The sequence below is a fragment of the Macaca thibetana genome, chromosome 6, assembly GCF_024542745.1.
Source record: "Macaca thibetana thibetana isolate TM-01 chromosome 6, ASM2454274v1, whole genome shotgun sequence".
NCBI lineage: Eukaryota > Metazoa > Chordata > Mammalia > Primates > Cercopithecidae > Macaca > Macaca thibetana.
The window spans coordinates 24178968-24192730 of NC_065583.1; the positions used below are offsets into that span (position 1 = coordinate 24178968).

A 13763-nucleotide genomic window follows, 5' to 3' on the forward strand; every position below is an offset into this window, starting at 1 on the left:
GTCACAAAGGTCTCCATAAATGGTACTTAGCAAAAGTGTTGGTGACAGTGGGTCTAATTCAAGGAAGACAAATGCAAGGAACACGCTGCCCTCTCCCCTGCTGTGACTGTGACAGGCATTACTAGTTGATCTTATTGTAAGTACTCTACTGATTCTGGTCATCACTCCTGAGTTCTTCTCAGCAGAATATCCCCAACCAAATCAAGCTGAAATATAAAATAAAATCTATTTGCCATCCTTTATCTACTTGATTTGTTCCCCATGTTATTTTATATATTTATTTTCGAGATGAAGTTTCGCTCTTGTTGCCCAGGCTGGAATGCAGTGGCGCAATCTTGGTTCACTGCAACCTCTGTCTCCTGGGTTCAAGCGATTCTCCTGCCTCAGCCTCTTGAGTAGCTGAGACTAGAGGTGCGCGCCACCATACCCAGCTAATTTTTTGTATTTTTAGTAGAGATGGGGTTTCACCATGTTGGCCAGGCTGGTCTCAAACTCCTGACCTCAGGTGATCTGCCCGCTTCGGCCTCCTAAAGTGCTGGGATTACAGGCGTGAGCCACCATGCCTGGCCCCCTCTTTGTCTTTTTAACCACTGTTGCTTTAAAGTTTGTTTCATCTGATATAAGAATAGCTACTCCTGCTCGCTTTTGGTGTCCATTTAAAAAGTGATTTATTATTTTGGATATGGAAGATGTACAGTCTCTGAATCACCTATTAAATAATGCTTGTTCTGGAGGGGATTTTAAGTCCTAGGGTCTGTGGGTCTGTGGGTCTGTGCCTGATTGGGATTGGTTGATGGCTTGTGACACCCTTGTGTCTCCTCAGAGGGGAAGGATCTTAAAAGGGTGAAGAGAAGGTGTGGAGAGAGCTCTGCTTTGTATAAGGCCAACTCTGTTTCCTTGAGAGTTCTCCATTGGCCACACGTTTCCCTACTTAGGAAGATGTGGTTTGAGAAGACCAATCCCACTCCCTCCAGAGCAGACTTGGGGAAGATTTAGCTGCTTGCTGGCCCTGCTTGCGTCAAAGGGAACTCAGCCACTGTCCCCTGCTGAACATCTGCCCCTTTCTTCTCCTCCCCCATTTCTTGTTTCTAGTTGTCCCTTCAGGGTGTCTCAGAGCAGCGGGACTGGTCATGCCAACCCAACTTTCAAGCTGCAGACGCCCCAGGGCAAGCGAAAGGTAAGAGCTTTGCATCACTGAACTTGGCTACTTTTCCTTTATCCCTCACGGTCATGCTGTATTTTTCTAAGAGCCTCTGTGGGCCCATGGATTGGTAATAAAAGCCCTTTTATTGGCTGGAGAGGCATGTTATTTGGTTCTGACTTCCCCTAATGACTTTAAAGGTTGCATCTGACCTCTGGGATCCTCGGGCGGTTGATAGATGGGTGTGTCTGTTCTCCCTTTGGGCTCTGGTTTATCTCAAAGAGACACACAAGGGCAGCCCGAGTGATTTCTTGTCTCAGGTGTTCCTTGACTTGTGCATACAGGTAATCAACACTCCTGAAATCCTGCGGAAGCCCTCCCAGCCTCCTCCCCGGCCCCCCCCAGATTATCTGCGCGGTGGGTCCCCACCTGCACCACTGCCAGCACACCTGAGCAGGGCCGCCAGGAACTCCCCAGGGCCCGGGTCTCAAATAGAGAGGACGGAGTCATCCAGGAGGCCTCCTCCAAGCCGGCCAATTCCCCCCGCACCAAACTGCATCCTTTCCCAGGTAAGTGGATTGTCAGCAGCCTTGGGCTGGGAACATTGCTTTTAAGGCCACTTTCACTGGGTAATGGCAAAGGTGGGGAAGGTGAAACTTGTGGGGTCATGAGCTGACTGCCTTTTCTGCAATTCGGTCAATACGGGGGGCGCACAGCGGGTTAGAGCAATTAACGTGGGGAAACAGACTCTCCAGGCAGCTCCTAAACCACGTGACATTTTCTCCCGGATTGGCCTATTTTATGACAAGCCACTACCCACCTTCCACCCCAAATGAACTTCTGTCAGTTCCCCATGCTCGTCTGCCTGCTAGGTCTTTGCCAATGCTGCTTGTTCTGCCTGATACACTCCTTCTGCCTTGGCGGGGCCAGCTCCTGCTCGTCCTCAGATCTGCTCCTAGATGCCGCTTCTCCCGGGAAGCCTACTCTGATTCCTCAAGTCTGAGGCTGATGGGACTGTATTTTTCTCACCAGAGTACACTTCCCACCAAATTGTACCTGTTGGTACCTTCTACTGATTGGAAAGTCTTACCCAGGGATGTGCCCTGATGCCTTGCCCATCCCAAGGGGGCAGGTGCCTCTGGTAGGTGAGAGTGGGGTCCAGATTCTCTGCCCCCAGGCCTGGTGCTCATGGAAGCAGAGCCTGCCCAGCAGCCTGTTCCCACTGCGTGTGTGTGCTCTGATGGCTCCGACCACACCTTCTGCAGGAGATCCCCCCGTGCAGACACAGGTGTTTCCTGAGTGGCGGCTGGGCGGGTTGCCTTCCGGAACTGGCCTGTGTGTTTTGGGGGTGACCTCTCAACTGAGACTGCTTTCCTTTCCTCGGGTGTGGTCCAGAGGGGTCCATGCAACCCAAGCTGTCTCTGGCCCTAAGGACTCTGGGGTTGGCTGCAGGCTTTGGAGGGTCCTTAGGATGTGTGGCAGTGGGACAGTTTGGGAGAGCTGAGGGCATCCATTCTGTTTCTCTGCTGTGAAACAGCTGCTCTCCCCTTCCTTTTTGTGTGGGGCCGCGGTAGAATGGAGAAATCCGTGCAGAAAGAGAGAGGGAAGATTGACAAGGAGAGAGAGGGAAGGAAGAAAGGAAAAAAGCAAGAGAGGGGAGGAGTGGAGAGAGGAGAGGTGGAGAGTGTAGTCGTGTGCTGGGGGTGCTCTAACAGAGTACTGCACACTGGCTGACTTCAGAACAGACACCTATTTTCTCACAGTTCTGGAGGCTAGGAGTCCAAGGTCAAGGTGCTGGCAGGGTTGACTTCTGAAGCCTCTCTCAGTGGCTGGCAGGTGGCCGCCCTCTTGCTGAGTTCTCACGTGGCCTTTCCTATGCACTCCTGCCTCCCTGGTGTCTCTGCGTGGCCAACTGTCCTCTTCTTATGAGAACACCAGATTGGATTAGGTGGCCTCATTCTACCCTAATCACCTTTTTAAAGACCTTATCTCTAAATACGGCCACATTCTGAGGTACTCAGGGTTAGGGGTTCAGCATATGATTTTTTTTTTTAAGTGATGAGTGCACAGTTCAGTCCCTAACAGAGAGATGAAAGAAAGGGAGAAAGCAGGCGTGTAGAGACTTGGGGTTACGGGAGAGCAGGGGTGCCGGCGGAGGGAGGAGGGAGTGGGTCGGACTAGCAGTCCACTCAGACTATTGTTCCGAAAAACCCACACTAGAGGCGTGTTCAGAGAACACGGGGCCAGCCTCACCCCTGTCACCCCGAGGTGCTGAGCCCTAGGTCAGGAGGGGTCAGGGACAGTGGGGACCCAGCTGTGTGTTAAGTGGTGGAGGCTGCGTGTACCCTGCGCCTGCGTTTCTGGGGCTGCTGGCAGGAGTCCCGGGTGCAGGAAGCTGCCCAGCCAGTGGCAGGTGCCCCAGAACACAGCTAGCTCCCAAGCACAGCTTCTCCTGGGCCCCAGGGCCCAGTTGGGGGTCTCTCTACAAGCGAACAGTGGGAGGCAGCTGCTCCGAGTGGGGGTTGCTGTGATGACATTGGGCTGCCACCTGCCTTCTCACAGCCATTCCAAGAAGGGAGTTGCCGCAGCCCTCATTTCTCTTGGAGGTTGCCGGGCCTCACAGGGTTGAAGGGACTTGCCCGACATTGCGCAGTTGTGAGTGGAGGAGCTAGGACTTGAACCCAGGTCTCACCCAGCTGAGCGAGACAGCCTCCTGCCCTGGGGCCACTCACAGTCTCCAGTCTGCCATCAGAGACTCCCCACTTCCTAGCTGGGGGACATGGACGCCCTGGAGAAGTGATGGATGAAACCTCAGCACTTCTTCAGTTCTGCTATTCTCAACCGGCGTATGCACCTGCACTCTGGGCCAGGGGATGACGAGGAAGGCAGATGGCAGCTTTGCCTCCAGGAGCTCGCATTCTGCTGGGACAGCGACTGCAGGATACGTGTCACTGCAACAGCGATACGTGCTGAGAAGGAGAGGCTCAGGGTGCTCAGAAGAGTAACAAGGGGATTTGACCTAGTCTGGGAAATCCAGGAAGGTTTCCCTGAGGAGGTGACATTTGAGCTGAGACATGAAGGAGGAACAGGACTTAACCAGGCTGTGAGGGCAAGTGACGAAGGAGCTTTCCTGGTCCCAGGACCCACTAGTAGGGAGGCTCCGTCATGGGAGAGGGCCCTGCGGGTTGAAGGAACTTAAAGTTTTGTGTTCTTGGGGCCCAAGGAGCTATGAGATGAGGCTGGAAAGCCAGGAGGAGCCCAACTATGCCCAGGCCACATGGCCTTGGTCAGGACTTTGGTCTGTATTCCATAGAAAGAGGACAGTGGTGACATGATGCAATTCTCTATTGACAAGGATTGATCGCTGTTTGGGATATCTTTAGGCAGGAGGGAGGTGTAGTTCCTGCAAGGGGCCCATAGATGCTTCTGAAGCTGTTAATCTACTGTTTGACCTGCATGAGGATTACTTGGTGTATTCACGTTGTGATAATTCATCTAGTTGTATATTTATGATTTGTTCACCTTTTTCTGTGTATATTATATTTGAATTTTTAAAATAGTTTTAACAAATGAAAGTCACTCTAGAAGCAAATGGGTGTCCTAGTTAGAAGATTGAAAGGTTGTCCTGAAGAAAGATGGTAAAAGCTCGGAGCAGGGAGTAGGCAGGGCTGATGGAGTGAAGCTGATAAGAAATGTGCAGAAGAGAAAATAGACAGGACTTGAGGATCCATTGCAAACAAGGCTTGGCAGGGGATGATGCCCCGTGTCAGGCTTGTGCAATCTAATCGAGTGAGATGCCGTCCCTTGTGGTGGAAGGGAGCGTGGGCCAGAGTAGCTGAGGGACTGTTACTGCTTTAGAAAAAGGAAAACAGTGCGGGGCGAGGGCCCTGGTAGGGCTGAGTCGGATCATCACAGATGTGGCCTCTGGCTGGTTGCTGTGCTGGGAGGCCCAGCGCTGACATGCTGATGAGGCTCCTGCCCAAACACCAGCCCCTCAGTGGCTCATTGGCACAGCTCCTTGGGAGCACAGCCTTTACCAGTTGCAACCTGACATCTGCACCCAGCTGTCATCTGCCCCAGAAGGTCTCTATCCTGGCTTCCAGCAACCACTGCAACTTGGCAGCTATTCTGGGCTGGGGAAAGTGGTGGTGAAGGGGGCAGGTTGCATTGTCCTTCTACGTGGAGCTGAAGAACATGGCTTCTTGGCCCTAAGAATTTGCTTTCCTTTCTGATGCCGTGAAGCTTCTTGGGGAAAATCTCGGCTCTTTGTGTTATTCCTGGCCTCTCTACATGCTTGCCTTTTGTCCACTTTGATATATGGTAGTAACCCTCTCGAGAAGGGAAGGAAGTCAAGGAGAGCAGGCACTGGAACGCCCATCTATGCAGTTGGCTTCCCCTTAAACCCCAACAGCTTGGGGGCCTGCGGGTGGCACCATCATTCTTTCCCCCTAAAAAAAAACATGGATCAATTAATACATGTTGAGCACCTACCGTATGCTAGGCACACTGTTCTGAAAGCCGAAGATGTATCAGTTAACCAAACAGATGGAGACCCCACCCTGCTTCAACTCTAGAGGGGGATGGAGAGACAGAAAGTAAAACTCAACTTGATAAGTAACTAAATTATATATGTTGGAAGGCGGGCAGTGATACGAAAAGAAAAGAAGAGATATGTTAGGATACAAAGGTCAGGGAATGTCAGGGTGGGGCTGTTGTAATTTTAAATAAGGTAGTCAGGGCAAAGCCTTGTGGAGATGGTGAGAACATGAAGGTAATAGTAAACAGCAAGGACAGAATCCATGAAATGTGCCACACACATAGACAACCAACATGAACAAAATGTAGCTGCTTCTTTGTTTAAATTTTGTTTTAATCTAAACAGGCAATATACATACATGCTCTCGTTAAAAAAAAAATGGAATGTTCGAGGGCTGGGCATGGTGGCTCATGCCTGTAATCCCAGCACTTTGGGAGGCTGAGGCAGGCAGATCACCTAAGGTCAGAGTTCGAGACCAGCCTGACCAACGTGGTGAAACCCCGTCTCTACTAAAAACACAAAAATTAGCCAGGCATGGTGGTGGGCCCCTGTAATCCCAACTACTCAGGAGGCTGAGGCAAGAGAATCGTTTGAATTCGGGAGGCAGAGGTTGCAGTAAGCTGAGATTGTGCCATTGCACTCCAGCCCGGGGGACAGAGCAAGACTCCATCTCAAAAAAAAAAAAAAGGAATGTTCACCTGGACCACATCCCTCCCCTCTTGCACCCCATCCCAGCATAATCTCTTTTCAATTTGGTCCGTATCCTTCCTTTTTTTCTGTTTATAGACATTTCTAGTAGGTGGTGAGCATGGTGACTTATTTTGTGTCAGCTATCCTCCCCAGCTTGTTTGTTCCACCTGACAACTCTTGAACATCTCCCCACGCCAGCCCCTGTCAACCTACTTCATTCTTTTTAAGTGCTATGTCATCTGTCACTTTATAATTTTAGTTATTTTTCTGCTGATGAAATTTTGCTTATTTATGGTTTCTTTGCTGTTACAAATAGTGCTGTAAGGAACAGATTTGTTACATAGGTATACACATGCCATGGTGGTTTACTGCACCCATCAATCCGCCATCTACATTAGGTATTTCTCCTAATGTGATCACTCCCCTAGCCCCCTACCATCCAACAGGCCCTGGTGTGTAATGTTCTCCTCCCTGTGTCCATGTGTTCTCATTTCATGTTCAACTCCCACTTATGAGTGAGAACATGTGGTGTTTGGTTTTCTGTTCTTGTGTTATTTTGCTGAGAATGATGGTTTCCAGCATCATCCATGTCCCTGTAAAGGACAGAACTCATCCTTTGTTATGGCTGCATAGTATTCCATGGTGTATATGTGCTACGTTTTCTTTATCCAGTTTATCACTGATGGGCATTTGGGTTGGTTCCAAGTCTTTGCTATTGTGAATAATGCCACAATAAACATACGTGTGCATGTGTCTTTATAGTAGAATGATTTATAATCCTTTGGGTATATACCCAGTAATGGGATTGCTGAATCAAATGGTATTTCTAGTTCTAGACTCCCCCTATTTAATAATGATGCTGGGAAAACTGGCTAGCCATATGCAGAAAGCTGAAACTGGATCCATTCCTTTCATCTTATACAAAAATTAATTCAAGATGGATTAAAGACTTAAATGTAATACCTAAAACCATAAAAACCCTAGAAGAAAACCTAGGCAATACCATTGAGGACATAGGCATGGGCAAAGACTTCATGACTAAAACACCAAAAGCAATGGCAACAAAAGCCAAAATAGACAAATGGGATCTGATTGAACTAAAGAGCTTCTGCACAGCAAGAGAAACTATCATCAGAGTGAACAGACAACCTAGAGAATGGGAGAAAATTTTTGCCATCTATTCATCTGACAAAGGGCTAATATCCCCAATCTACAAAGAACTTAAACAGATTTACAAGAAACAAACAACCCTATCAAAAAGTGGGTGAAGGATATGAACAGACACTTCTCAAAAGAAGACATTTATGCAGCCAACAAACAGATGAAAAAAAGCTCATCATCACTGGTTATTTGTCCTTTCAATAGATACTGCCAGCTTGCTCTCCTGACTTCCTCTTGAGAATATAAACACATTATACATACAGTTTCTTTCTAAAGGGGACCATACAGTATATAACCTTTTCCTATCTGATTTTGACCCATAAGATAGCAGGGATATTTTCTTTCAAACAGGCCTCTGGCCTTCAAGTGAGGCTTGTTGCTTTCTCTCCAGGACTTCTCCAGGCCTCGGCCGCCCCAGAAGGCACTCCCGGCGAACCCAGTGCCAGGCCGCAGGAGCCTCCCCAGGCCAGGGGGTGCATCCCCACTGCGGACCCCTGGTGCTGGCCCTCAGCACTCCCGGCCTTTGGCAGCACCTGCCCCAAAGGTGAGTCCATGGGAAGCCCCGAAAGTGAAAGCTGGTACCAGAGGGCTCCAGGGGGGCAGGTGTAGAGTTGAGAAAATGAAGCAATTCATGCTTCTTGTGGTCTGGACTGAACTTCCAGAACAAAAGCCAAGGGCAAAACATTCATGTTTCTTGGTGCCTGCTTGACTGTGGAGTTTTGGCTTCATGTGAAAGTTGATGCTTAGAATCCCGAGCTGTGGTGGCTTCAGTCCTGCCCCTGCACGTGACCTGCGGAGGGACCCTGAGCAAGTCCCTCTTGAGTCTTTTTCCTCATTTGTACAGAGGCAATGATGGGCAGTAGTACCAGCCCCATCAGGTTGCTGTGAAGAGCAAGGCAGTGCATTAGTAGAAGCCACCTGGTCTGCGGGAGGCTGTGCACACTCGGCCCCTCCTCGTACCTCTTCTCTGTGGCTGACAGTCTCAGTTTGCCAGTCTTGGGAGTTGGGTCAGAAAGGGATGTGGTGAAGAAGCTGGCTGACCATACTGTATTCCCATGAGGCACCGGGAAAACTATGGGCTGTGCTGCTGCCTTAGCAGAGAAGGAAAGAGGAAGGGGTGACTGGTCAGTTTGAGACAGTGGCATCCACCACACCCCTCCTTGCAGGACTGATGGTCTGGGTGAGCGGACACACGGATGCACTTCACAAGAAGCCTTTGTTCTCAGTGGGTGGTCCACCCCTTCTTGTAAAATCAGGAGGATGACTCCCCCTTGATCCCACTGATTAGCATCAAGCTGATGTCTCTCTCCCTCCCTTCTTTTTCTTCCCAGTTTCCAGAATACAGATCACAGAGGGCTGGAGGGATGATTAGCTCGAAAATCTAGACCTGTCCAGGGGGCTTCTCCCTTTCCTTGAGCTCTCTGGACACTGCAGAGGACGCATGGCCATGGAACCCTGAAGAAGCATGTCTGGCCGCCGCCTCTGATCTCCTCCCACCCTCCTCCAGGAACCTCCACATCTCCAAAAATCTCCTTGTTGACTCAGTGCCTCCTCGGCTTCCTTGGAAGCCCAGAGGGACTACGATCCAATGGCTTCTAGGTGTTGTTTTGTGCAATATACAGCCCCAGGTAGGGAGGGGAGAGGAGAGGAGGGTGAATGGCAGCTTCTCCTCCAGACTCCTAGCCCCGAGGTGCTGATGGAGATGATCAAGGCTGGCAAGCCCCTCAGGCCAGCTCATCCATTCACTCCTGGGGTGTAGGGCACGCAAAAGAGCTTCCCATTGCTTCTGCTCTCCTCAGAGGTCCCGGGCTGGACAGAGGCTGGTACTTACCCACTCCTTTTAGCTTTTAGGGATTAAAGAAGGGTCAAGCCAGCCACTGCTGTGGCTCTGTCCAGGGCTTGGTTGAGGGAACGGCTTCTGGCTGTATGGCTGCATGTGACAAGCCAAGTCCCCTCCCACCTCTCCCCAAACCCCTGCATCCCCGTATTCACACGGGTCACTCTGACTCAGACAGGTACTATTCATAGGCAGTGTAGACAACAAGAGGAGCCTGGGCTTGGGCTTCCTCTGAGTCGTGATGCCAAAGGTTGCGACTCCTGACTCTGGATAATTTTTAGTTGCTTTTTGTTTTTTCTGCTGCACTTTCCTGGTGCCCCATGTTTTTCTCTCTTCCTTCCCCTCTCATTCCCCTTCTAAGTGTGGTGCTTTGGTGGGCAAACCCTCAGCAGTCCTGACCTTCTGGTGAACAGGTGCTTGTGACCTATAAGTCAGAGTCCTCTGTCACAGTCGGCCACTGGATTTCCCGCGTTGGCTCTCAGGAGTGTGACCAGAGTAGACTTGGGGCATGGCCATGTGGTCATATGTTTATTTTTCATTGTGTTTTGTGACCTCAGCAGGGTGGGGGTCTTCCTTCGTAAATCTGAGCTAAATCTAGTGAGGTCCCCCCTTAGGAAGCCCAGCTATTTACAAAGTACACACGAGGGAGCCAGCCTGCCCTAGTGGCTGGTCATTGACTTCGGGCTGGACCGTTGCCTTCTGAGCAGAGAACGGACCCATTTCTGGGAGCTGCCTGAGATCACTGGAGGAGGCAGCCAGCAGCAGCTGGGCTGGAACAGTCAGAGCTGGGAGCCTCTTCCTCAGCTCAGCTTTTTGTCATTCACTGCCTTTTGTTCTCTGTCTGGTCACTGCCCTTACCTGACCCTCACAGAAAGAGAGCTCTGAGCAGGTGAGGGGCTCTGCGGGGGCTCCTGTCTTCCCTGCAGCAGGGAGGGAGGGCCACGTGGTGCTGTGCTAGATAGGACGGTTTTTGCAAAGCGCCTGGAGATGTTTTCTGGGAGATTGACTCCCACCCCACAAAGGTGCTGGGTAGTTCTCTGGACAGGAGCTGGCTTGACTCTCACTCCTCTGAGGCTTTTCTGGGGCCTCCTCCTGTCCTGCCATGAGCAATTGTTTGCTCTTGAAAACCTCACTGCAAGGCTGAGGCTGAGCTTCTGATTCACCACTCCAGGGCCTCCTTAGAGTTCTCTGCATACAATAGGTGCTTCTTGGATGTTCTTGGGTTTGGAAATAAGTGGAAAATACGGGCTGTATCCCTGGGGGAAAAGCCTGGGTTGGGTTTAGAAAGATCTCAGGAAAATGAGTTTCTCTTCCCTCAGGGTGGCGGTGATACAGGTTCCCCATCTCCCTGCCGTGGGCCATCCTTGCTCCGGAGATCCATTCCCCACCTTTCCTGTGGCCCGATTAAGTCAGGAGACAATCTTTTATTTAAATGTGCCACCCTCTGCCTCAAGGCTTTGGTTCCTGGAAAGTAAAGGTGAAAACATCCCCCTTAACCCCCCTGCAAAACAAACAAGCAACATCCTCAAAACCCAACCCCATGCCTCGCAGAGGTTCCCGTGGCTTCTCCAGCCTTTCTCCCTCACATCAGGAGGTAGATGGCTCTGAAGTGACAGCGCCACAGTCATAATGACTGCGTGATCCGGCTGAACCTGCAGTCCACCCTCCCTGGAACCACACCAGAAAGAGGCCTGGGTTGTTGTTTTCTTGCTTTTTGTTTTGTTTTATTATTTTCCTATCACCTCCATCCCATAAAGTTGTACTGTGAACTAGAAGATGGTGGAATGTTTTGGAATTTGATAGACTTTCGGCAACCAGTTCTACTGATGCTTCTTCACTCCTGGCTCTATTGAGGAAGGCTGCCCAGGAGGAAGACTGGCCATTGTGCATCCCCTTTTCTCTCCAGTGCCCAGTACGCTGTTTTGAGGTGTCAAATACAAATAAATCTGGGCTTAGGGAAGGAGAGACCTTATTCCAAAGCACGATTGCAGAAGGGGAAAGGGAATATTGCAAAGGGGAGAGGAAGGGGCCTTATGGGAATTGTGACAAGGCTCAGACCCACCGATGGCAAGATCTGCAAGTGTCTCAAAGCCCAGGCAGAAAAGGCCTTTTCTTTTATTGGAAGAATTAACATGGCTAGAAAGAGCCATGTTCAGGGAATGACTTTGTGCCCAGCCTTTTTTTTTTTTTTTTTTTTCCCCCCAGGGGAGGGGCTGTTTGCTGGCTCAGGCTGAGGGTGGGTCAAAGTCCAGGGTTGGTGGGGAGGAGGGAAACTTAACTCAAGTTTGGGTTAGTGAGTTACAAGCTCTTTGTGCAGATGGAGATGTAGGCAAATCTTTTTAAAAGTGAAATTAACCTCCTGCTAGTTTTACAACCCAATAATTTTTTTTTTTTTTACAGGCCTTGGAGCCATCTCTAAAACAAACCTCAAGGGATTTAGTGCCCTATCTCCCTGTCTCTGTAGAAGCTTTAGCCTGGGCACCTGGCTCCATCTTGTAACTGCCTGCTAGCCATAGGTTCCTCTCTGCCTTGCTGGCTTCTCCCTATAAAAGTAAAGCCCTTTTCTGCCCCAGCTCGGAGACACTTGCAGATCTTAAGGTCTGAGACTTGCTGATTTTCTGGTTGGAGAGTTTTTTGTACTGCCATAGTCCCTTCCCCGTGAAGCAATAGCCCCTCACTACCTCCTGCAATAGGCCTTTCCAATAAAGTCGCTCCCTGCCTACTTCCTAATTTATTCCTATTTGACAGAAGGTATGGAAGACTTGCAATTTGAAAACTGGGGACCAGTTCCAAAGTCAGTCATCGTGTTAACCACGTGTATAACAGCTCTGCTGGACACCCAAGAAAGCCATGGGAACACCAACTGGAAAGGTCCCCTTCCCGAGGGAAGCCTGCGAAGGAGAGGTTCTGTAGAATCCAAGCCCACACTTCCAAAGTCACCCCCCACACGTCCTCTCACACCGTCCACTGTGCGTCCGTATGTGTCTGGGATCCAGGGCAATGTGAATTTTCTTTTTATTTGGAGATTGTTCACGGAAAACAGATCTTCTTCTCTCTTGTCCACCTATTAATTGTTTACAATATTTGTACATCTATGCAAAATACTTGAATGGGCCATGGTGCCTTTTTTCCTTGTTTGTATTTAATTAAAATGAATCGTTTGTCATTTGCAATGTTATCTGGTTTGGCAACTCTTTATTGCGTGTTTGTTGTAACGTCCTGCTGCTCAGATTAGATAAGATTCATGATGTGGACTCCAGAAAGAGTTCCCACAAGGACCATGAGTTCAGCCTATAAAGCCATCATGGTGGACCCGGAGCCACAGCAAAGCCTGTGTTTTCCTATGACCAGTAGAGGGGGCTGTGTGTCTTTGCACCTGGACGCAGGCTGCTTATTAAATCCTGAGATTCTTCGGTGTTTCTTCTCATCCTACTCTACTGAATATAGAAGACAGCTGAGAGCCTCTGCTCACCTCCTCATCTTGTTAAGGCAAGGGATCATACTTTAAAGAGGGGAGACACTTGCCTAAGGTCTCTTGGGCTGGGTAGGTAGGCACAGCCAGGGATAGGGTTGGGTGTGCTTTCTGATTCCAGAACCCTGCGTGATACCACATCTCATATTCATTAGTGCTTCCCAGTCCATAAAAGGATCCCACTCTTATTCTCTCATTGATCCCTACCTCAATTTTGAGGTTCTCTCGGAGAGATGGAGGATTAATAACCATGATGGAAGGTAACAGTTACTGAATACAGTCGGCCCTCCCTATCTGTGGGTTTCAAATCCATGGATTCAACCAACAGCAGATTGAAATGTTTGGAAAAAAAAAAAGTACAACTATAAAAAGTAATACAATTTTAAAATACAGTATAACAATGAGTTACACAGTGTTTACATTGTATTAGGTATTACAAAAATCTGGAGATGATTTAAAGTCTATGGGAGGATATAGTAGGTTATATGCAAATACTATACCATTTTATATAAGGGATTTGGCCGTCCTTAGATTTCGTTATCCATGAGGGTCCGGGAACCAATCTCCTGCAGATACCAAGGAACAGCTGTATTTAACATATGTGCGCCACTGCATGCGATTTACAAATAAGGATTATCTCATTTAATCTTCACAAAAACGCTGAGAGGGGCTTCTTGCTCTCTGATTATACTTTTTTTTGTTTGTTTTTTTTTAAAGATGGAGTCTCTCTCTGTCACCCAGGCTGGGGTGCAGTGGCATGATCTTAGCTCACTGCAGCCTCCACCTCCCAGGCTCAAGCAATTCTCGTGCCTCAGCCTCCCGTGTAGCCGGGATTACAGGTGCCCACCACCATACCTGTCTAATTTTCACATTTTTAGTAGAGATGACCTCATGTGATCCATCCGCCTCAGCCTCCTGAAGTGTT

General features: G+C 49.4%; 2 protein-coding genes across 3 annotated transcripts in view; both read left to right on the forward strand.

The window, feature by feature from the left end:
* Nucleotides 1-12544, forward strand: part of ADAM19 (ADAM metallopeptidase domain 19) — a 98905-nt gene extending 86361 nt beyond the window's left edge. The window contains exons 20-23 of one of the 2 annotated variants that reach the window (XM_050793913.1): nt 1093-1177; nt 1486-1710; nt 7921-8073; nt 8861-12544. In XM_050793913.1, the coding sequence (XP_050649870.1) occupies nt 1093-1177; nt 1486-1710; nt 7921-8073; nt 8861-8914 (517 nt within the window). In that variant the 3' untranslated portion in view covers nt 8915-12544. Of the gene's footprint in view, nt 1-1092; nt 1178-1485; nt 1711-7920; nt 8840-8860 lie in introns of those variants that run through there. The other variant, XM_050793912.1, reaches the window with a different exon arrangement.
* MED7 (mediator complex subunit 7) overlaps nt 1-13763 on the forward strand; it is a 437050-nt gene that overhangs the window by 85090 nt on the left and 338197 nt on the right. The window lies entirely within an intron of this gene.